General features: G+C 36.2%; 1 protein-coding gene across 1 annotated transcript; it reads left to right on the forward strand.

The window, feature by feature from the left end:
• Positions 1 to 141: 141 nt before the first annotated feature.
• Positions 142 to 21971, forward strand: LOC140159581 (uncharacterized). The gene is made up of 7 exons (XM_072183073.1): positions 142 to 201; positions 2441 to 2770; positions 9215 to 9418; positions 16860 to 16928; positions 20319 to 20387; positions 20796 to 20874; positions 21290 to 21971. Exons 1-7 carry the CDS (start codon positions 153 to 155, stop codon positions 21723 to 21725), a joined length of 1236 nt encoding a protein of 411 aa, XP_072039174.1. The 5' UTR covers positions 142 to 152; the 3' UTR covers positions 21726 to 21971.
• The last annotated feature ends 1872 nt before the right edge of the window (positions 21972 to 23843 follow it).

Below are 23843 nucleotides of genomic sequence, written 5' to 3' on the forward strand. Positions count from 1 at the left end.
CAATTTAGTATATTACGTTATCGCACACATTTGTTCTTCTCGGACAACATTAAGAACAATGGTGCGATATATTGTTTTGCTGTTATTTCAATGCAAGGACCGTGAGTACAATGTGGTATTCTCTAACTAAATTGACATCATGTACATGCGACATGAGAGTATACGTCTTAATACTGTTATGGTTGAAGTGTGCATATACAGGTAAGTGAAACTAAAGTATGTACTTTTAGTCAATCGTATTTATGCTAAACCCGATGTACTATGCTAATCCTGCAGGTTTAAATATGTTGCCTTTTTAGATTAAATACCACTAATTAGGCCTATGTATTACACGGGTTTCAATGGGAAAATGGCTAATTTCGGAATGTTCTCATATTCAGAACTCGCACAGTTAAATGCCACTAATATCAGGTGAAACTATATGATTTAGATGCAAAATCATCAAAAACTCAACATTGGTTGACCCGAGACTTTTCTTGTTTTAACGCACTGAACCGTAAACACCTTAAAATGGCAGTGCGCCCTCGAAGCTGAAAGTTACAATATGGTAGGGCGAATATTTACTAAAAACCGAAGCCGTGCGTATGAATTTGGGTACTATTACAACAAAAATGTCATATAATGAGAGAAAATATACCATTTTGAAGCATCAAACCCTAAAAAGTACTTTTTTGACTATATAACTTGATCAATTTCAGCGATTTTAATGCAGTATTTGTAACCTATATATGCACAAACGTACTCCAATCTCGGGTAAAATACCATGAATGTAAACATTGACATTTGCAATACATGTTTAACATGAAAATTTCTGGAAAACTGCATGACGAGTAAAAGATGAATGATTTTCAGTCACCCTGTATGATGACTGTTTCGCTGTTTTTGCTTCAACCTAGGACCATATTATTTTGAAGATTCGTATCTGTAGCCTGTCCTAGCACGATCAGATCAGATTAAGATTGATTTAGGGTTAGTGTTCCCATTTAGGCTTGCTGATTAGTGTTAGAATTGTTGATTAGGGTCAGGTTTGCAGTAGGATTAGTGTTTTATAGGGCTAGGCTCGTGGATAGGGATATGGGTTTTGATATGGGTTATGTAACCTTTAAGACCAATATATATATTAACTACGCCACACTCTGAAGACCAATTCTACTGTTACCATGTATTAAGGCTTATAATGAAGTAGCTGTGTGCGTTATCTGGGACCTTTTCGATAAAAAGTTTGGCTTTAAACAAGTTTAGTTATAAATAAATACATATTCTTGTGTAACGATAAATTGTTTAAAAATACAAAAGTGGGTGATAAAGTAAGAATTGTGGTCATTATCTGACAGAAAATATGCCTGGTATTAAAACAAGTCGAATATTTTACCTTTTTATTTTAAAAGTCCATGACTCATCCAAATGTAAATGAGTAATTGGTTGAAGTGATTTTTCACCTACCTTGTGCTGGAGTGGTTTGGTAGCAATTGGATGCTACATAATGTATATTGCCATAGTTTTAATCGCCGAAAATTTGAGTTTTTATTCAATAGACAGAAAACTCACGCTGTAAAATGGATAAATATATTACTTGTCACATCCAAACCCAGTTGGTCTGACTGTGGTAATGCACGGGCCAACAACCCATTCAAGTTTAGTATTGAATTCACCTCTAGTTTTCTTCTTTTTTTGTTGAGGAACTTGCTTCTTGTTCCACGTGGAATGAGGATAATTTTCTTTTCGTTCGATTTTTAAAATATTTTTTTCTCAAAATGAAAGTGTTTTTATTCATGTACTAATATTTGAAGAAAGAATAATTATTGTGTGCTCAATATTTTACTGTTTCGTGTTTCTTTCGGCAAACTCTGAGATTTTTTTAAATTTCGGATAGTAACATAACGCAGCAACCCAGCAATAGAGGCCCTGCATGAAATTATTGATTGGCTCCAAACAAAGAATTTGAACCGGTGTCCTTCACCGTAGTTATGGCGGAGTACAGTCCATTCAATCAAATGTTGTCATCAACCTATTTGATCGTAGTGCAGGGTTAGGTGTGTGAGACGAACTGTCACGGTATATTGCAATCATGCTTTTGTTGAATGCATTTGAGTAGTCTGCCATATTTACGGGATGATACGTCACATGCAATGCCTCTATATGTTATTAAAAAGTTCATTCAAAACGTTTTAATAACTTTTAAATGTCGGGTTATAAAGATCACGAATACGATTTTAAAACGTTATTGTGAATTATTTTGGGCAAACATTTTTGCAAAATATTTTGTCAATAGTTAAAAAACACTCGGTTTCAAAAATGTTTTATAAATGTTATTTAAACGTTTTAATACCCTTTATATACCCGACATTTAAAACATTTCTGTAAAACGTTGTGTGTTTGTGTTTACTACAATGATCTCTGTATTGTAAATTAAATTGACTAAATAATACCGATGTTAAAGTTATAGATGATGCCTACCTTGGTTGCTTTTATGACGCCTATACTGCACCATCCGGTCCAAGTAATCCAAATCTGCGAGTGTTACCACTTGGAGGACTCCGTGCTTCAGACATGACAATTGGCAGATGTATAAACTATTGTGTGGATTTCCAGGATGACATCCGGTATGTAGGAGTAGAAGATGGTAACCAATGTTTCTGCGGGACGGCAGATGCAGACTACAGTCAAAATAACCTGGGTACACGACCTGATGAGGAATGTTTAATAAAACAATGTGTCGGCAACGAAAACCAGGCTTGTGGAAATAATTTCAAAATAGCTGTATATGACCGTAAGTTTCAAATTAAAGGCCGACTCCCAGAAAGATTACATGTAGTGTATTCATTCTTCCGATTTTAAAATAAAAATATAAAATCAACCATGCTTCAAATATTAACATTAGTAATAAACACCTCAAATAAAGTCCGCAGTCATGTAACACGTCCTACACCAATACCTGATCTTATTATGACAATTTGATTGAAAAGGTCGTGTGCAGAATCTTGTTAGCTGCAATTTGATACCAAATTTGCTACCGAAAACTCTAAATTCACAGAGATTGATCCAGTATATGAAATTTGGTGCATTTTTAAAAGTTGCAAATTAAAAATGGACCACGTGGACCTGTAGAGGTGAATGGCAGAGCGCGACCATTGACATAGCCCGAAACAACCGCTAGGTCATATCGATCGCATCGTGCCCTAGTATTCATCAGTAAAGCACTGTAGCAATCCATGCGTTTTAAATTTACGTATAGGATAATGGCCAAGGATTAGAACGTGAGTGGGTAAGAATGGCTGAGCCGCGGAGCGGCGAAGCCATTCTTACCCACTCACGTTCTAATACGCGGCCATTAACCGACTTAATACACACCTATGACGTCGCGCTATTGTTTTACCGCTCCATTATTTTTCACGAATGGAGTGTTATTGAAATAGGCTGCTCTTTACAAATTGATCAATTACTCATTGATGCCGGACAATACACTAATATAATGATCGTACTAAATTTTAGGTGCGAGTGCAAAAATAGTCCAACTCAGCTTTATGTAAAATTTCTATAGAAATACCCATCATATCACGATCCAGGTGTTTAGTTCAAATCATCCGTAACCACATTCTTGAATTATAAAGATTTAAAATGTTTGTTACACAAATTGAATAAACGTAGATTCGTAAAATCATCCAAGTGATTAGACAATCAATAGTTCTTTATGCCCACTTCTAATGCGTTAACTATTGAAGTAGTTGCGTTTAGGTCTCTATTTTGCATAATAAGGAAAATGGGCAAAAAGGTCATATAGGTTCATATGAAATGGTTATTACAGTTGTGTACCTCGAGAAAGCCACATCTATCGCTATACCTGAGCAATGATACTCTTCTCTGTGAATCGAGTGTTCGATTTTGGAACAACCATGCAATTATGGACACTATTGTTTATCTTGGATAATTTTGTGTTTGAATCATTCCGAGGATATATATCGTTGATTCGCAGCAGAAGGACCAAAATCAGGTACGAAAATTTTAAATGTACTACAACACATTTTACCTAGGCCTATTATGTCCCTGAACTTTGTCGGCAAAAACAAAACAAACTTCGCCGCCTTCGACGCGAAATAAAAGCCACCTCAACTTCCAGTCCCCTTCCGAAATCAAATGGATCGTCCCTAACATTGTAATATTTAATTACCGTTAAATGGGGGTAACTTTTGGTCGTTCAAATATATTTTTTTTAATGGTCATATTTCCGTACAGCAATATTGTTTTTAGTCATATTTGGTCTCAATTTGTTAAGAAATATGTTTGGAAGAAATAAAAGTCGCTCATGTCCAATTTCGTTGAAAGTTACGAAAATATTGGCATTTTTGACCAAAAATGAGCATTTTTTTAAATTTTTTCAGACAAAATAAAAATCGATATTTGTGAGCAAGGATGCGTGCTTGCTTAATTTGGCAAGGGGTCAAATGTCACAAAAAACAAAACCTTGCCCATATACAGCGAAGATAAATTTTTTTCATTTTTTTTCTTCATGGAATGTAATACTCTGACCAAAGTTGCCCCAAATGCGGGGTAACTTTGGTCAGGCTATTTTCAACCCCTAGGGCACCCTTTCAAAATTATTCAAAAATCTTTTTCAACTTCAAAGTGTAGAAAAGAACCCTAATGTCATAAAAAAGAGATAATTAGAAATATATTTGGTTTTGTTTGGAAGCAGTGGTTTAAAAACTCCGAAAAGTGCCCAAAGTTACCCCATTTTACGGTATCGGATAGGCCTACTGATCGATGTATGTAAATATTCAAGCATGCCAAAATACCATCAGATGAAACATCAGATATACTAATGACAAATACAAATTATACAGAAGATAGACCTACTGTGGCTTTTATCATTATTAAACATGCCCGAAGAGAACGATTTAAAAATAAACAGATTCATAGGCCTAAATACATTGATACAGAATGTGTATTATGTATATGTAGCAATGTTGCCCAAAATATGACAAATTATATGTAGGGCCTAAGCCACTGAAAACGTATAAAAATATAAAGAAGAAAAAAATGTTATAAAAACAGTAAGCGTAGAAAGAAAGGTCCAAATAAATAAATAAAGGGCCTACGAAGTAAAGCCTAAATAAGCATTTTCCAAAGTGAGGGTAAAAATACATCTTGCATAATAAGTACAACTTGGCCAACAATTTAACCTGCCCGTTTTGATCTTGACTTGCTTTTCACAGATTGCATTGTAAGGGCTCGGATTGCGACGTTTTTACGTATTTTTTTTGTGGCACCTGAGAGCAAATCAGACACATCCTTCTGATATCAAATAATTTAGATTTTTATTAAATTCGCGATACTATACACATTTTATGGCAAATTATTAAAAATTGATATTTTTGAAATTTAACAGTCCTCAAAGTAAATTGTATAAATCTAACGATATGCAGTAAATAGTAGGAAGTTGGGTTGAACAGCCGTCAATCATATGAAAATTGTGACCTTCATTATTAAAGATATAGATTTTTTCCTCAAAACACTAAAAAATGTAGGTCTTTTTGAAAAAAATGTTTAAGTTCAATATGAAAGGTCAAATTTTCAATTGAGTCGGCTTTTCATCCCAGCTACATAGGCCTATAGTTTAATTACATATCATTAGATTTATAAAGTTCACTTCGAGGACTGTTAAATTTGGAAAAATATAAAAAATATGAAATTTTAATAATTTGTATTATATCGCGAATTTCACAAAATCAAAATTATTATTATTTTTAGATATAGGGACAATCCTCGTATTCAGCATGCAATTCGATATGTCTGATGTGCTCTCAGATCCCATAACAATACTGTGCAAATGTTGCTATCCGCTTCCTCAATTTATTGTATTAAGGGGGTACTACACCCCTGCCCAATTTTGTGCATATTTTTGCATTTTTCTCAAATATTATAGCGCATTGATGACAAGTAAGATATGTATATTATAGGGGCAAGGACTACAACTACTGCACTGGAAATTTTATTTCAGCACAGACAACAGTTGTGGAGTTACAGTCAAAAATGAGGAAAACCAATATTTGATCAATAAATCAGTAACTACTTGCCTTGAGCTGCTGAATTTTCAGTGCAGTATAGTTATAGTCTTTGCCCCTATAATATACATATCTTACCTGTCACCAAAGCGCTATAATTTTTGAGAAAAAATGCAAAAATAGGCACAAAATTGGCCAGGGGTGTAGTACCCCCTTAATGAAAATCATTTTCTTCTTGTTTTTTCGTATCCTTGTTTTGCATGAATGAAGTGATGATAACAATACCGCACTTTTCGCAAATACTTGCTTTTCAAAAGTGCAATTGATATTAACACTACATTCGTAAATGCCAGCACTTTTTCCCTGAAGAGTATTTGCTTTTCAGAGAAAAGAGAAAGGCATTTACGAATGGCGTGTTATTGTGATCATCGCTCCATTCGTGGAAAATAATGGAGCGGTAAAACAATAGCGCGACGTCATAGGTGTGTATTAAAATTGAATAAAGCGCGCACTTGGGATAATCGACAGGGGATAGACGGCAGGCAAGCTTGACCATATTGCCACGCTAAGCAATTTCGACCGCGTGCTTCGTTTTGATTTGCAACTTTTGAAAATGCACCAAATGCCATAAACTGGTATCAATCTTTGTCACTTTTGAGTGTTTGGTAGCAAATGTGGTATCAAATTAGAGCTAACAAGATTCTGCACACGACCGTATCAATCAAATTGTCATAACAAGATCAGGTTTTGGTGTAGGACGGGTTACATGACTGCGGACTTTCTTTATTTGAGCAGTTTATAATCCAACGAGCCAAGTCATGGCAGGAGGGTGAGAGTTCATAGGGGCAATGTCGGGAACCACGTCACGCTATTGTTCGACCTAGGCTACATCATTTTTAACGCATGCGTGTTCGTCAATACAGCTTTAGTCTCCTCCACCTTTGCAATTCGGAACGTGGAGTGACTGGAATCACACTGACGGCGGAGGAGAATACTAGCTGGTCAGACAAGTTTAATTCTATCAAGCATAATACTTGAACAATCACCGTCATTTGATCGATTTACTACAGAATATAATTATTGTGTACTCAAAATATAATTCAAAAATTGCAAACCTGTTAAGGGATCGGGAATGAGCGTTTTGACTTGAGCGTTTCGACAGTATTTTTTGTGGGACATGAGACCATATCAGACATATCGAATTGCATTCGGAATGCGAAGAATGTCTTTCTGATATCAAATAATTTTCATTTTTTGAAATTCACGATATAATACAAATTTTAAGACAAATTATTAAAATTTGATATTTTTCACATTTTTGATATATAACAGTTCTCGAAGTAAATTTTATAAATCTAATGATATATTCTTAAAGTGTATGTAGCTGGGAGGAAAAGCCGACGATCAATTGAAAATTTTGACCTTTCATATTGAAGATGTGGATTTTTTTCCAAAAAGACCTAATTTTTTTGGTGTTTTTGGAAAAAAAAATCCATATCTTCAATACGAAAGGTCAAAATTTTCAATTGATCGTCGGCTTTTCATCCCACCTACATACACTTGTAAGTATAAATCATCAGATTGATAAAGTTTACTTCGAGTACTGTTAAATATCAAAAATATCAATTTTTAATCATTTGCCATTAAATGTGTATTACATTGCGAATTTCAAAAATCCAAATCATTTGATATCAGAAGGACATTCTTCGAATTCAGAATGTAATTCGATATGTCTGATGTGCTCTAATGTCCCACAATAAATACTGTCCAAATGTTCATACCCCATCCCTTAACTTATAAAATAAAATATATTTGTGTACTAAAGTATAACGACACGTGAATAACATCATGCAGGAAACAAAATGGCCGCTAATGGCCCCCTATTGTCAAGACCTAGGCTACATCTTCCGGTTTCGTCACGTCATTTCATTCGCCAATCCCATTGTTCATTATTCCTGGTCATGGTCAGGATTTGGTCGGCCATTTCTGGGTCCCCGGCGCACTCGGGTGTTGTGACTGCCCAATTGGGTGGATTAAATCCGCTTAAAAAACCGATGTTATATTGTATTGTGTTCTAAAATTTCATCATTCTTTCGTCTACGTGTAACACGGGTGATGGAATACAGTTTAAAATTCCCGCCAAGGACGCATCATTTCACATTTCAGGTGAGATATACTCAGCGGGGACCCAGCCATGGCTGCCACTGAGGTATAGGAATGCGTGAAATTGTATTCGTCTGTCAAATACTTATTTTGCTAATTTTATCGCGAAACTTTGAATTTGTTTTGGTGACTGTTATGTATAAGTCATGTTAGTATCATAAAAATGTTACAAATGGAAATAAATAAATAATTACATTATACATCAGAGACACTAAAATCAATACCCGGGATCGATACACATGATATGCTATGCACAATTTGATATTCAGACGATAAATCTTTGGATACCGGGGTAGAAAATGATGAATATCTCCCGTAATTTTTTTATTCTAAAGGCTTGCACTTGAATACATGTGTTGAAAGAATATGGTAGTCGTTAGCTTGCGTATTGAGAAACAAACGTGCGTATTGAACTCAAAAACTGACAAAAATTCTGATTTTATATGTGCCGAACAAAAAAATGACAGCTGCCCTTATTCGTAAACACTCCGGTCACTGGAAGATACACGGTACTATAGCGCAGCGTAGGCCACTGGTGGAGGCAGTCTAAAAGCAGATGACGTCATGACGTATACCATGCTCACTGACATCTACAGAGGTCAGTCACCAGGCTATAGCCTTAGTCAGATGTCCCTCGGCCCATTATGCGTCTCAAAACTATTAAACAGGTCGGAACATAATGGCCATGCGTGGCTGTATATTCCACCTACCATGGCGATTTCTGCCATGAAGATATCGGGGCGAATGACACTGTGCGATGTCTCGTCATGATGTTCAAGCAGCAAGTTTCAAAAAGCCCCCATCTTGCTCTCTTTTTGAAACTTGTTCCCATTAAGAAGAGATACTTATTGATATTGATCAAATCAATATCAAACATTTCTTATCGCGTATCCAGGGGAATACTTTTTCAACACAAGCCCAGGATGAGGGTAGACAAAACAGCGGGGAGGAAATTTCCAGCTGATTTGCAGTAGAAAGCGACGTGCACGTGTCAAATGTCCGGAACTTTCAATATGTTGAATTGAAATACGTTTTTTAAAACTTTGCAGTTACTCTAATCCGATGTCAAGTGCCAGTAATGCACAACTTTCAGAAATCTGTTGACTACGTACCAGTCCAGAACACCGTAACATTTGAATGCCTATCATCTTATACTCTGATGGGCACATCTGTTGTGGAATGTATATTCGACGATTCAATTACTGACACAAAATGGGCTACAGAACTTCCAGTGTGTACACCAACATTTACAGGTACAATATTTTTCGAGAATTAGATCACTGTATTTTTAAATTATGAAGTTAGATATCTAAAAAGGCTTACTCTCATTGATTGACTAATATTTATATATATTTACCGACCGGCCAGGTAAGAAAAGCGAGACTTTCGCTTTCGTAGTAGGTTGTAGAAATGTAGTTTAAATCAAACCACATTAGTAAAGTATGAAGTTCATAAATGTATATATCTTGTATTTTTAGTTTCACATTTTTGTGTGCAAACATATGTTGATACTGTTTTTTATTTAAGACCATTCCTCAAATAATATCACCTTCGTTTTGACATACCTGTCGCTATGTTCTTCCAACTTCATACATTTGATACAATTCTAGCCTAAATACAGAATCTAAATTTGACCAACTTATGATTAATGTCAGTATTGGTCTATATCGTACTTTTTGTAAATCGTTCTTTGCAACAGGTGTATTATATAATTTCAATAATTTGACCTTGCATTAGTGAACGTTATGACAAGTGTCATGAAATATAAAAAAACACAACTTTTCATACGTTTCACTACGTTGGCTATTGTCACCTCAAAATAACAAATAGTACTCAGATTTCATTAGTCCGGTAATACTGTAGCTTACTGTGAAAGTTAAAAGGATGAACAAATTTTAATCTTTCCCCAGAGTAGCCAGTGCAAATAAACGTTGAAAAAAACCCAGTGCGTCCGGCCGGATTCGAACCGGCGACCTTCGTAATTCTAGAACGATGATCTAACCAACTGACAAAAGAGGCAGAAGATACAATCTATATGTATTAGGTTCGAATGTTGTTTGTCGCATTCCTAGCGGAAGGTATCAGAACTACATATTTATTATTATTATTATTATTATTATTATTATTATTATTATTATTATTATTATTATTATTATTATTTCTTATTTTGTCTGGGGAAACCCCATCAGTGCCAGCACTGTTTTTCAGGGGTGCCCAGGGGTCAAACAAAATACATCAAAATCTTTTAAAAACACATACATTTAAATTAAATATGAGAAATACAGATAATAACATAGAATTGCACATACAATATACTTTATAACAACATTATGTAAAAATACATTTAAATACCCATGCCAGCTGGGATTACATTAGATGCACAAAAAAAATAGTGAAGGAGCATTTTAAATATTAAAATTGCACGAGGAAAAGCAGACTTGTAGTGACTCGACTCGAAATGACTCGACTCGACTCGAGTTTTGGTGACTCGATGACTCGACTCGAGGCAAGGTGACTCGACGACTCGACTCGACGGTTGATGAATCGATGACTCGACTCGACTCGAAATTTAATGACTCGACTCGATGACTCGAGGCTTGTGACTCGAGTCACTGTGGCTGAATCGACGTTTTAAAAATGACTCGAAAATATAAATTATACCTTAATATTTCTAATAATACCTGCACGTTTTCTTCCACACATCTCAGTGTATTGTGATTCTTATATTTTACAAAGTGGGCTTACTATCTCTCAGCATCTTTATAATAACTTAAACTTAATAAATTATATGTATGTGTGTACAATGTACATGTATGATTGCCTGTTGATCTGGCTAAAGGATCCACCATTTTTTTACATGCTTCAAACTTGGCATGGTGGAAAAGTCCATTGTCCATCATTGCTGATTACCAGACTTATAGTACTCGTACCCGTACTCGAGTCCCAATTTCCATACCCGTACCCGTACTTGTACCCATGGCTTTGGACCCGTACTCGTACTCATGCCTTATTTTGTCTTCGGACTCATGGACTGGGACCCGTACCCGTACCCGTACTCATGGCCTGGGACCCGGACCCATACTCATGGCATGGGACCCGTACCAGTACCCATGGGTACCATACAGTATATGGCTACACAAATGCAGGAAATCCCACTGTGAGTCCTCTGATCATAATCAAAACAAATAGGTTACATCATGGATGGGGTTGGGTGGGGAGTAACGCATGGATCCAGATAGCAAGCTATAGCAAGTGCCCTTAATTTTATTTTAGCCTGGTCCTGGGCCCTGAAAAAGGTAAATCCAGCCCTGGCTACACAAAATGTACATGAATGCTACACACATGTCATTGTAACAGCCTGTGCACACACCCCTACATGTATGCTACATGTCTCATTCACACAATGACTGATCCATACAGAATAAAAACCCAGCAAACTGGGAAAACTGTGGGCGCTTTTATACAATTGCTGAACTTATTTAGAAAACATTTCGAGATACTTCCTTTTTTATGGTGAATTTCAAGTTATCATGTTAAAATATCATTATTATAGCTTTTATTAATCATTTTGATTATTCCCACATCCAAATACACTCCTCTACATGCTGCACACATGAAGAACTACATTGCAATGTGACTGACTGGTGTGAGCATTTCCACCAGCCACATGTACTTGTGCCCAGGCTTGGGCTTGTGCATCTTGTCAAATAGTGATTTAAAAAGTAAATTTAGTGTGTGTTGCGGGAGGATATTGCGAACACGCCTAAGCAAACCGATACGTTTATTTATTTTAGAGACCAATTTATCGGTGTTGATACTCCAAATGAGAGAGGGGTCTAACCAAATGCCAAGATATTTAAAACAATTTACATTTTCGATGGGGTCGTTTTTTATATAAACACTGAGAAACTCTTCGGTCCTGCCTAACTTGTGTTGAGTTGCAAACAACATGGATTTTTTTTTTTGACATTCAAAGTGAGGTAGTTATTCTCGACTCGAAATTTAATGACTCGACTCGATGACTCGAGGCTTGTGACTCGAGTCACTGTGGCTGAATCGACGTTTTAAAAATGACTCGAAAATATAAATTATACCTTAATATTTCTAATAATACCTGCACGTTTTCTTCCACACATCTCAGTGTATTGTGATTCTTATATTTTACAAAGTGGGCTTACTATCTCTCAGCATCTTTATAATAACTTAAACTTAATAAATTATATGTATGTGTGTACAATGTACATGTATGATTGCCTGTTGATCTGGCTAAAGGATCCACCATTTTTTTACATGCTTCAAACTTGGCATGGTGGAAAAGTCCATTGTCCATCATTGCTGATTACCAGACTTATAGTACTCGTACCCGTACTCGAGTCCCAATTTCCATACCCGTACCCGTACTTGTACCCATGGCTTTGGACCCGTACTCGTACTCATGCCTTATTTTGTCTTCGGACTCATGGACTGGGACCCGTACCCGTACCCGTACTCATGGCCTGGGACCCGGACCCATACTCATGGCATGGGACCCGTACCAGTACCCATGGGTACCATACAGTATATGGCTACACAAATGCAGGAAATCCCACTGTGAGTCCTCTGATCATAATCAAAACAAATAGGTTACATCATGGATGGGGTTGGGTGGGGAGTAACGCATGGATCCAGATAGCAAGCTATAGCAAGTGCCCTTAATTTTATTTTAGCCTGGTCCTGGGCCCTGAAAAAGGTAAATCCAGCCCTGGCTACACAAAATGTACATGAATGCTACACACATGTCATTGTAACAGCCTGTGCACACACCCCTACATGTATGCTACATGTCTCATTCACACAATGACTGATCCATACAGAATAAAAACCCAGCAAACTGGGAAAACATTTCGAGATACTTCCTTTTTTATGGTGAATTTCAAGTTATCATGTTAAAATATCATTATTATAGCTTTTATTAATCATTTTGATTATTCCCACATCCAAATACACTCCTCTACATGCTGCACACATGAAGAACTACATTGCAATGTGACTGACTGGTGTGAGCATTTCCACCAGCCACATGTACTTGTGCCCAGGCTTGGGCTTGTGCATCTGAGTCAAATGAATAGAGAGGTTCTTATCATATACAGAAATTTGGGATGTATATGAATTTTAAAATATTAATAAAACATGGATATAATTATCCAGATGTGCATAATAAGACTTGAAAGCTACATCATTGCTAAATATATGTTGAAATTAGTATTGCACAGTCTGGCTGTCCATACTGTACATGTAGACATAGTTTTTTCACTTGCATCCCAAAATATGCCACCTTTAGGCTAGATTCACTATGACCACCAATATTTGATTTCTTTTTGTACTTGATTAATTAATTTGTTTATACCCATACCCATAATAGGACCCATACAAGTACTTGAAGTCCCAATTTCCATACCACTACTGGTCCAGTACCCGTACTCGAGTCCCAATTTCCGTACCCATACTCGTACCCGTACCCATGGCTCCGTACACGTACTCTCACCCTATTTTGGAATGGACCCGTACTGAATACTCATGGATATAGGGATCCGTACCCGTACCCTTACCCATGACCTGAAATCCGTACCCATGGCCTGGGACCCGTACCCGTACAAGTACTCGTGGTCCAGGACACGCACCCGTACCCATACTCATGGCGGGTCCTAATGGCAATACTACAACCCGGGGGGGTCACTCACATACCAAAGTGGTACGCATGCTCGTCCCCAAAAACGTCGAAAAAGGGTTGATTTTTGGCCTTGTGACGGCGTCGCCGTTTTTAGAAAAAAGGGTGCTTTTCAGGTAAAGTTTCGACGTTTAGGGTATCTTTTTTTCAATTTCAGTGGGTTTGTTTTATAGCTTACGCCATTTAGGGTCCATTTTAGTTTCTTACACTGAATTATGCCATATTTTAGGGGTAAGATTTTCAGAGCCTTACGCCAATAAGGGGTGAAATTTTTCTACACAGATTACGCCATTTAGGGTCCATTTTTGAGGTGCTGGGACGAGCATGCATACCACTTTGGTAAGCGAGTGACCCCCCCGGGTACTACAAGTCTGACTGATTACTGATTTCCACAATGCACTGGATGGAGCACATAGATTCATAAATTAATATTATGTACTCTCACTGGGATTTTAATTTAAAAAAAGTACACATTCATGCAAATTGGGCTATCAAGTTGACAGCTGGTATTATGAGCATATAAAACGTGAAGTGACTCGAAATGACTCGACAAAATATATCCGACTCGACTCGACTCGACTCGACAGAATGGCCTGACTCGACTCGACTCGACTCGACTGACAACTTCAAATGACTCGACTCGACTCGGACTCGAAGGCTTCATGACTCGACTCGACTCGACTCGAGACTCGAGGGCTCGATGACTCGACTCGACTTTCAGTGACTCGACTACAAGTCTGAGGAAAAGTAATGAACTAAAAATGGTGTTATGAATATAAAATATGCTTGAATGCTCCCGAGACTTACTGGAAGGGGATTTTGGCTATTTGAGGTAATTCATTAAAAGACACCACCCCTCTTGATATAAATTTGCGTTTGTCAAAATTATTTTTGCATGAAGGGGGGACCAGATTTCCCTGAGAGCATGCTCTCGTCATGTGGTTATGGGTTTTATGAACATGATTAAAAATATTGCACAGGTTGGAAGCAAGACTGCGTGTAAGACTTTTGAAAACCATGACATTCAAATGATTGGAGCGGCGATCATGAAGCTTTTGCCACCCAAGGGTGCGAAGCAAAACGTTGGTAGGATACCTACGAGGAAGACCGAGAATTATCTTATCAGCTGCATTTTGAAGTTTGTCAATTTTGGATAGATAAGTCTTGTATGTATTCCCCCATACAACGTCACAATAGTCGAAATGAGGGACAATAAGTGATTTAAAAAAGCAAATTTAGTGTGTGTTGCGGGAGGATATTGCGAACACGCCTAAGCAAACCGATACGTTTATTTATTTTAGAGACCAATTTATCGGTGTTGATACTCCAAATGAGAGAGGGGTCTAACCAAATGCCAAGATATTTAAAACAATTTACATTTTCGATGGGGTCGTTTTTATATAAACACTGAGAAACTCTTCGGTCCTGCCTAACTTGTGTTGAGTTGCAAACAACATGGATTTGTTTTTTTTTTGACATTCAAAGTGAGGTAGTTATTCTGCAACCATTTTGAAATATGATCCAGCTCTGAATTAAGAGTTCTATTAATCCCTTCGACTGATTTACCCTTTACAAAAATAGCTGTATCATCAGCATATATATAGACCTTGGAATCAGTACTCTTAAGTCGTTAGAGAGGTCATTTATATAAATTGTAAAAAGCAGGGGGCCAAGGATTGACCCCTGAGGGACGCCAAAATTTACGGGAGCCTTGGTACAGTAATGATCTCCCACTTTGGTTATTTGGAAACGATTATTTAAAAACGACGAGAACCAGTCAAGTTCTACGCCATGCATTCCCACACTCTGAAGCTTTTCAACAAGAATATTATGATGGACCCTATCGAAGGCCTTTTTAAGGTCCAGAAAGACTGCACATGTAAAATGATCTGAGCTCATATTATCAAGCAAATAATCAGAGACGTTAACAAGACACGTTTGTGTGGAATGCTTTGGCCTAAATACTTGACTATACGACAATTACATTGTCGTATGTGTAATAAATATTTATTTATTGTATGTAGTTCTGATGCCTTCCGCTAGGAATGCGACGAACTTTATTCGAACCTAATACCTATGGATTTGTATCTTCTGCTCTTCTCCAACGTGCCTCTTCAGTTCATTTGGTTAGAGCATCGTTCTAGAATTACGAAGGTCGCCGGTTCGAATCCGCCCAGATGCACTCCCAGCAAACACAAAACGTTTTCGACGTCATTCGCAAAAGGTTATAAAAGGTTGTCAGAAAACGTTTAAATGTCGGGTTATATAAAGGGTATATTAAGAGTATTAAACGTTTTCATAACCTTAAAAAACGTTTTTGATAATCTTCTGCTCAGCAAACAAAATGTTTTACAGAAAACGTTTAAATGTCGGGTTATATAAAGGGTATAAAAACGTTTTAATAACATTCCAAAAACATTCTTGAAAACTTGATACAAAACATTATAAACAGAATGTTATTTTGGGGTTGAAAAAATATTTTGCGAAAAATGTTTGCCCAAAATATTTGCAATAACGTTTTAAAAACGTTTATATGACCTTTATATAACCCGACATTTAAATGTTATTAAAAGGTTTTGAAAAAACATTTTAAGAACATTTCTGTGTTTGCTGGGTTCAAATATTTTAACATAATGTTATTTAAGTATTGACAAAATATTTGGCAAAAATGTTTGCAAAAATAGTTTAAAATAACATTTTTGAAAACATTAAAAAATATTGTTGTAGTGTGTTTTCATACAAAACGTTTTAAAACGTTATCATGACTTTTATATAACCCGACATTTTAATGTTATTAAAACATTTTTACCTAAACCAAAAGCCAAAATATAACTTATTTAAAACGTTTGTAAAACGTTTTTGTGTTTGCTGGGCTGTTTTTTCAACGTGCACTGGCTCGGGGAAAAGATTAAAATTTGTTCATGAAATGAAAGAGTTGTTACCCAATATCATTAATATTATGACAATCATCTTTCTCATATTTATAGTAAATGAATCGTCTCCGAATACTACACCAGAAAGCAAAATTATACCACCACATGAATCAGACACAACAGGTTGGTCAAAACTAATTTAAGGGAAGGGTAAAGTACTTGTATTATTGGTAAATTTTTTGGTCTTTAAAATGGAACAATTGCAATGTGACTGACTGGTGTGAGCATTTCCACCAGCCACATGTACTTGTGCCCAGGCTTGGGCTTGTGCATCTGAGTCAAATGAATAGAGAGGTTCTTATCATATACAGAAATTTGGGATGTATATGAATTTTAAAATATTAATAAAACATGGATATAATTATCCAGATGTGCATAATAAGACTTGAAAGCTACATCATTGCTAAATATATGTTGAAATTAGTATTGCACAGTCTGGCTGTCCATACTGTACATGTAGACATAGTTTTTTCACTTGCATCCCAAAATATGCCACCTTTAGGCTAGATTCACTATGACCACCAATATTTGATTTCTTTTTGTACTTGATTAATTAATTTGTTTATACCCATACCCATAATAGGACCCATACAAGTACTTGAAGTCCCAATTTCCATACCACTACTGGTCCAGTACCCGTACTCGAGTCCCAATTTCCGTACCCATACTCGTACCCGTACCCATGGCTCCGTACACGTACTCTCACCCTATTTTGGAATGGACCCGTACTGAATACTCATGGATATAGGGATCCGTACCCGTACCCTTACCCATGACCTGAAATCCGTACCCATGGCCTGGGACCCGTACCCGTACAAGTACTCGTGGTCCAGGACACGCACCCGTACCCATACTCATGGCGGGTCCTAATGGCAATACTACAAGTCTGACTGATTACTGATTTCCACAATGCACTGGATGGAGCACATAGATTCATAAATTAATATTATGTACTCTCACTGGGATTTTAATTTAAAAAAAGTACACATTCATGCAAATTGGGCTATCAAGTTGACAGCTGGTATTATGAGCATATAAAACGTGAAGTGACTCGAAATGACTCGACAAAATATATCCGACTCGACTCGACTCGACTCGACAGAATGGCCTGACTCGACTCGACTCGACTGACAACTTCAAATGACTCGACTCGACTCGGACTCGAAGGCTTCATGACTCGACTCGACTCGAGACTCGAGGGCTCGATGACTCGACTCGACTTTCAGTGACTCGACTACAAGTCTGAGGAAAAGTAATGAACTAAAAATGGTGTTATGAATATAAAATATGCTTGAATGCTCCCGAGACTTACTGGAAGGGGATTTTGGCTATTTGAGGTAATTCATTAAAAGACACCACCCCTCTTGATATAAATTTGCGTTTGTCAAAATTATTTTTGCATGAAGGGGGGACCAGATTTCCCTGAGAGCATGCTCTCGTCATGTGGTTATGGGTTTTATGAACATGATTAAAAATATTGCACAGGTTGGAAGCAAGACTGCGTGTAAGACTTTTGAAAACCATGACATTCAAATGATTGGAGCGGCGATCATGAAGCTTTTGCCACCCAAGGGTGCGAAGCAAAACGTTGGTAGGATACCTACGAGGAAGACCGAGAATTATCTTATCAGCTGCATTTTGAAGTTTGTCAATTTTGGATAGATAAGTCTTGTATGTATTCCCCCATACAACGTCACAATAGTCGAAATGAGGGACAATAAGTGATTTAAAAAGTAAATTTAGTGTGTGTTGCGGGAGGATATTGCGAACACGCCTAAGCAAACCGATACGTTTATTTATTTTAGAGACCAATTTATCGGTGTTGATACTCCAAATGAGAGAGGGTCTAACCAAATGCCAAGATATTTAAAACAATTTACATTTTCGATGGGGTCGTTTTTTATATAAACACTGAGAAACTCTTCGGTCCTGCCTAACTTGTGTTGAGTTGCAAACAACATGGATTTGGTTTTTTTTTGACATTCAAAGTGAGGTAGTTATTCTGCAACCATTTTGAAATATGATCCAGCTCTGAATTAAGAGTTCTATTAATCCCTTCGACTGATTTACCCTTTACAAAAATAGCTGTATCATCAGCATATATATAGACCTTGGAATCAGTACTCTTAAGTCGTTAGAGAGGTCATTTATATAAATTGTAAAAAGCAGGGGGCCAAGGATTGACCCTGAGGGACGCCAAAATTTACGGGAGCCTTGGTACAGTAATGATCTCCCACTTTGGTTATTTGGAAACGATTATTTAAAAACGACGAGAACCAGTCAAGTTCTACGCCATGCATTCCCACACTCTGAAGCTTTTCAACAAGAATATTATGATGGACCCTATCGAAGGCCTTTTTAAGGTCCAGAAAGACTGCACATGTAAAATGATCTGAGCTCATATTATCAAGCAAATAATCAGAGACGTTAACAAGACACGTTTGTGTGGAATGCTTTGGCCTAAATATTTGACTATACGACAATTACATTGTCGTATGTGTAATAAATATTTATTTATTGTATGTAGTTCTGATGCCTTCCGCTAGGAATGCGACGAACTTTATTCGAACCTAATACCTATGGATTTGTATCTTCTGCTCTTCTCCAACGTGCCTCTTCAGTTCATTTGGTTAGAGCATCGTTCTAGAATTACGAAGGTCGCCGGTTCGAATCCGCCCAGATGCACTCCCAGCAAACACAAAACGTTTTCGACGTCATTCGCAAAAGGTTATAAAAGGTTGTCAGAAAACGTTTAAATGTCGGGTTATATAAAGGGTATATTAAGAGTATTAAACGTTTTCATAACCTTAAAAAACGTTTTTGATAATCTTCTGCTCAGCAAACAAAAATGTTTTACAGAAAACGTTTAAATGTCGGGGTATATAAAGGGTATAAAAACGTTTTAATAACATTCCAAAAACATTCTTGCAAACTTGATACAAAACATTATAAACAGAATGTTATTTTGGGGTTGAAAAAATATTTTGCGAAAAATGTTTGCCCAAAATATTTGCAATAACGTTTTAAAAACGTTTATATGACCTTTATATAACCCGACATTTAAATGTTATTAAAAGGTTTTGAAAAAACATTTTAAGAACATTTCTGTGTTTGCTGGGTTCAAATATTTTAACATAATGTTATTTAAGTATTGACAAAATATTTGGCAAAAATGTTTGCAAAATAGTTTAAAATAACATTTTTGAAAACATTAAAAAATATTGTTGTAGTGTGTTTTCATACAAAACGTTTTAAAACGTTATCATGACCTTTATATAACCCGACATTTTAATGTTATTAAAACATTTTTACCTAAACCAAAAGCCAAAATATAACTTATTTAAAACGTTTTTAAAACGTTTTTGTGTTTGCTGGGCTGTTTTTTCAACGTGCACTGGCTCGGGGAAAAGATTAAAATTTGTTCATTGTAGCTTATTGTGTTTATACCAGAAATGAAAGAGTTGTTACCCAATATCATTAATATTATGACAATCATCTTTCTCATATTTATAGTAAATGAATCGTCTCCGAATACTACACCAGAAAGCAAAATTATACCACCACATGAATCAGACACAACAGGTTGGTCAAAACTAATTTAAGGGAAGGGTAAAGTACTTGTATTATTGGTAAATTTTTTGGTCTTTAAAATGGAACAAATGTTTTTACATCATTTACATCCTGTTTCTCATTTTCTCCAGCGCTCGAAAAATTTCTTAATGTCACTTATATTGAATATTATTTTACCTTTTCGAAGGGTTCGGCGACCTACTACAACAACTTGTGCTGGAGATTTTGGACTTAATCTTGACAAATATACTTTGATTTGATATTTTAATTTTGTAAATAATGTGAATGTGAGCATGTTGAGTTATAAATCGAATACTGTCAAGTATTATTTAGAAACCATACAGAAAATAAAATGATATATAAAAGAAAACTTTAAAATATAAAATTTACACTTTACGTCCTATATTTTCTTCAAAGCAGGCATAGCCGGAGCTACAGGAGGAGCTGTTCTATTTGTCGTATGTGTTATTGTAGTGGTTGTTGTGTGCTTTCGGATGAAGTAAGTTTTGTCATCTAATAGCGACTCCCTTTACAAATGATCTTCTCTTTGTTAGTAGCAGTTCTCTTTTGAATTTATCATTTTTCATTGAATTACTTTCATAACTATCGGCAAGGGCCTTTAAAGAAGCAAAATATTTCCAAGGAGAACATTTAGTTTAGCAAATAATTCTTATATGTTATTACGTATGCCAATTTTGTTTCCATTTGTTGCTTTTTAGTTTTGCTATTAATGTTTGCTATTGTACCTATGCAATAAGCAATAAAACTGCACTTAATTTTTTTTATTGATGGAAAGTTAAGCACCTCAACTTTCTACAGAATACGTTACCAATATATCAATAACCAATCTCAGAATGCACATCTTTTTCAATTTTAATAATACTAGTACATTTTTCAATTTCCCCCTTTTTCAGAAAGCAAAGAACAGGTCCTGGAGAAAATACCACTCCTGTGTCATCTGGACAGACTCAATATAACAATAAGTCTGATACACCATTCTATGCAACTGTTAATGAAGAGGGACCTGTCTACACAACTGTCAACAAGGACTCGTACCATACACCGTCGACCCATGCCACTAATGGTGACGCACTAAATCCTGGTAATAACACCATTCCACCGATACAAAGCCCCAAACAACAGAAAACAGTACAGCCATACTCATATACTGATGTCACAATTGACTCTTCCAATGTACCAGATATCAAGATAAATGAAAGGCGCAATGACACGGATAACACAGAGGAGTCGGGATGGGCTGAAAATGACCTTTATTCAAGGACTGGAGACAATGAAGAGGTGCAAGAGGGATGGAACGATAATAGTCTATATGCAACTACAAGTCAATGATAAAAAGTGTACAGCCATTATGGCCCATTAATTTAAACGGCTTTGCACTTTTAGCATGACATTGTTGAAAAATACATAAATGCTTGAGGTTCACTATTGTGGTCCGCAGGCATGACAATTCAATGGATTTAACCACAGACCGAAACACCCTGTCATTTTCACTCCGAATTCCGTACGAATTTTGATCCGAATTTGATTCCCAAAATTTAATAGCATATTCTCACTTCCTCAAACAAATGACACAAGAAAAAAATACAAAATAATAATAATTAAAAAAAATAATGATAATAATAATAAAATAATATAATAAAAAAAGTAAATTAACTAACATAAAATAAAGATCCACATGAAAATTTAGTCGGTGAGCGGAACGAGCAAAGCAAAACAAAACACCGGCGATTGGCATGTAGGCATTATGAGAAATACATCAATGGCAACAGAAGTATGGTAAGCTTACATGACATGACAACAATATGTATACGATCGTGATACAACGGACAGATATCGACACATCTTGTGTAAGCTGAACCCATATACTTTTATAAACATAGGAATAACTAAATTACTGTGATAAACAAACTTACATTACGGAAATTGATGAGAAAACATCTGTGTTTTGAACAACGGAAACGGCGACACAAAATCCTTTGTTTGAAATAGGCGGCGAACTTACAGCCATGGTACAGCTCGTCGCCCAAGTTCTTAAGGTTACGCACTGTTTATTAAATCAGTTTATTAAATCAGTTCTTAAATCAAGTTCAATCCAACCAACACTTGTACCATCAATCCAGTCTTCTCTATTCATAGCATATTTTCCCAAAGCACTGCACCTATAATATATATAGGGCATGCATTTGGTAGTTCACATTACGATCGTATACAAATCTGAATTTTGAAACAAAATTGAGGGCGTCCTCATCAGCAAGTCTGGTTATTACAATATTGATTAAATTACAGCAGAATAAATATAGATATTGATATCTTTTCAGAAGTAAAATACTTTTACCTATTAGGCCTAATAAATTAAATCAAAAGGGCCAAGGAAATGGCACGGTACCTGGCATAGATAAGAAGAATTTTGATAATTCAGAACAGAGTGTATTGTGGGAAAAATCTGGGGGATATCGCGATTGGGCTCACAGAGTGGCGACGAACTTTGCACTTATCAAAAAAAAAAGTTTAATGTTACAAACTGTTAGGTCTGATTATCCCTAAAGAACTTTCATAAATTTTATAACAAACAAACGTTTGTATCTACCTTGGAAGTGCCAGTGTTGTAAATGAAAAGTAAAATCACAATGGGAAAGATAAAAAAAAAGTAAAATCACAGGAATTTCCAATCAGTTCATTTCCCAAAGTCGTCTTTGGGAGGATTGTGTTAATACAGTTAGCAACCTGGACAACCGATTCTTTAGAAATGCTTAGTCGCGCTGAAAGTCGATCGATACATGTTAAAATCAGCACAATTCAGAGATACACCTTTTTGATATGAAATTAATTTTCTCGGTCAAATATAAAGCAATATTTTTTTTTCTTCAGTAATGTCAGTTAAAAACTTGGTGCTTGGATATACATTTTTTTTACAAATCCTGGTGTTAAAATTAAGCATCAAATTGTGTCTTTTAGTGTTATATTTTTGATTTTTATAGGCCTTCAGTTCGCCCGCGAGCTTTTTACGGAATTCATTTTTAGCGTCTCAAACTAATATAGTTTGCTAAAGAAAGATATTTCCCACCTCTGTAAAGCACATCGTGTGGGTCTATATATTATAGTTTTGTTAGAATTTCCGTTTTTATTTTACCCTTCATACTCCGAAAATGTCTAACTCAGTACTTTTATCTCGAGAGCAACCAGCAGAAATAGTCGATATTTCCTTTGTTGTTTATCCAGGTCAATTTTCCATTGAAAGCAAATTGCCCGACCAGCGATTTGGTAGCCCAAATCCCCAATTGAGTGTTCTGGTTAAACATGATCAGTAGGAGCGCTATAGGCCTGGGAATTTCTTTGCTATATTGAAGTTCTAGCAACACTGTAGCCATGCCGGTATTCCTATTAAACCCAGGGATATCGATCCACAATGCTAGTATTAGCCTTAGATTTCACTCGTTGATTTTGAAA

The sequence above is a fragment of the Amphiura filiformis genome, chromosome 8, assembly GCF_039555335.1.
Source record: "Amphiura filiformis chromosome 8, Afil_fr2py, whole genome shotgun sequence".
NCBI classification, from domain to species: domain Eukaryota; kingdom Metazoa; phylum Echinodermata; class Ophiuroidea; order Amphilepidida; family Amphiuridae; genus Amphiura; species Amphiura filiformis.

Coding starts and splice junctions, on each gene's coding strand:
- LOC140159581 (XM_072183073.1), top strand. CDS start 153: ATGAGAGTATACGTCTTAATACTGTTATGGTTGAAGTGTGCATATACA. Junction 202..2,440: donor GTTGAAGTGTGCATATACAG/GTAAGTGAAACT, acceptor CCGATGTTAAAG/TTATAGATGATGCCTACCTT. Junction 9,419..16,859: donor GTGTACACCAACATTTACAG/GTACAATATTTT, acceptor TCATATTTATAG/TAAATGAATCGTCTCCGAAT.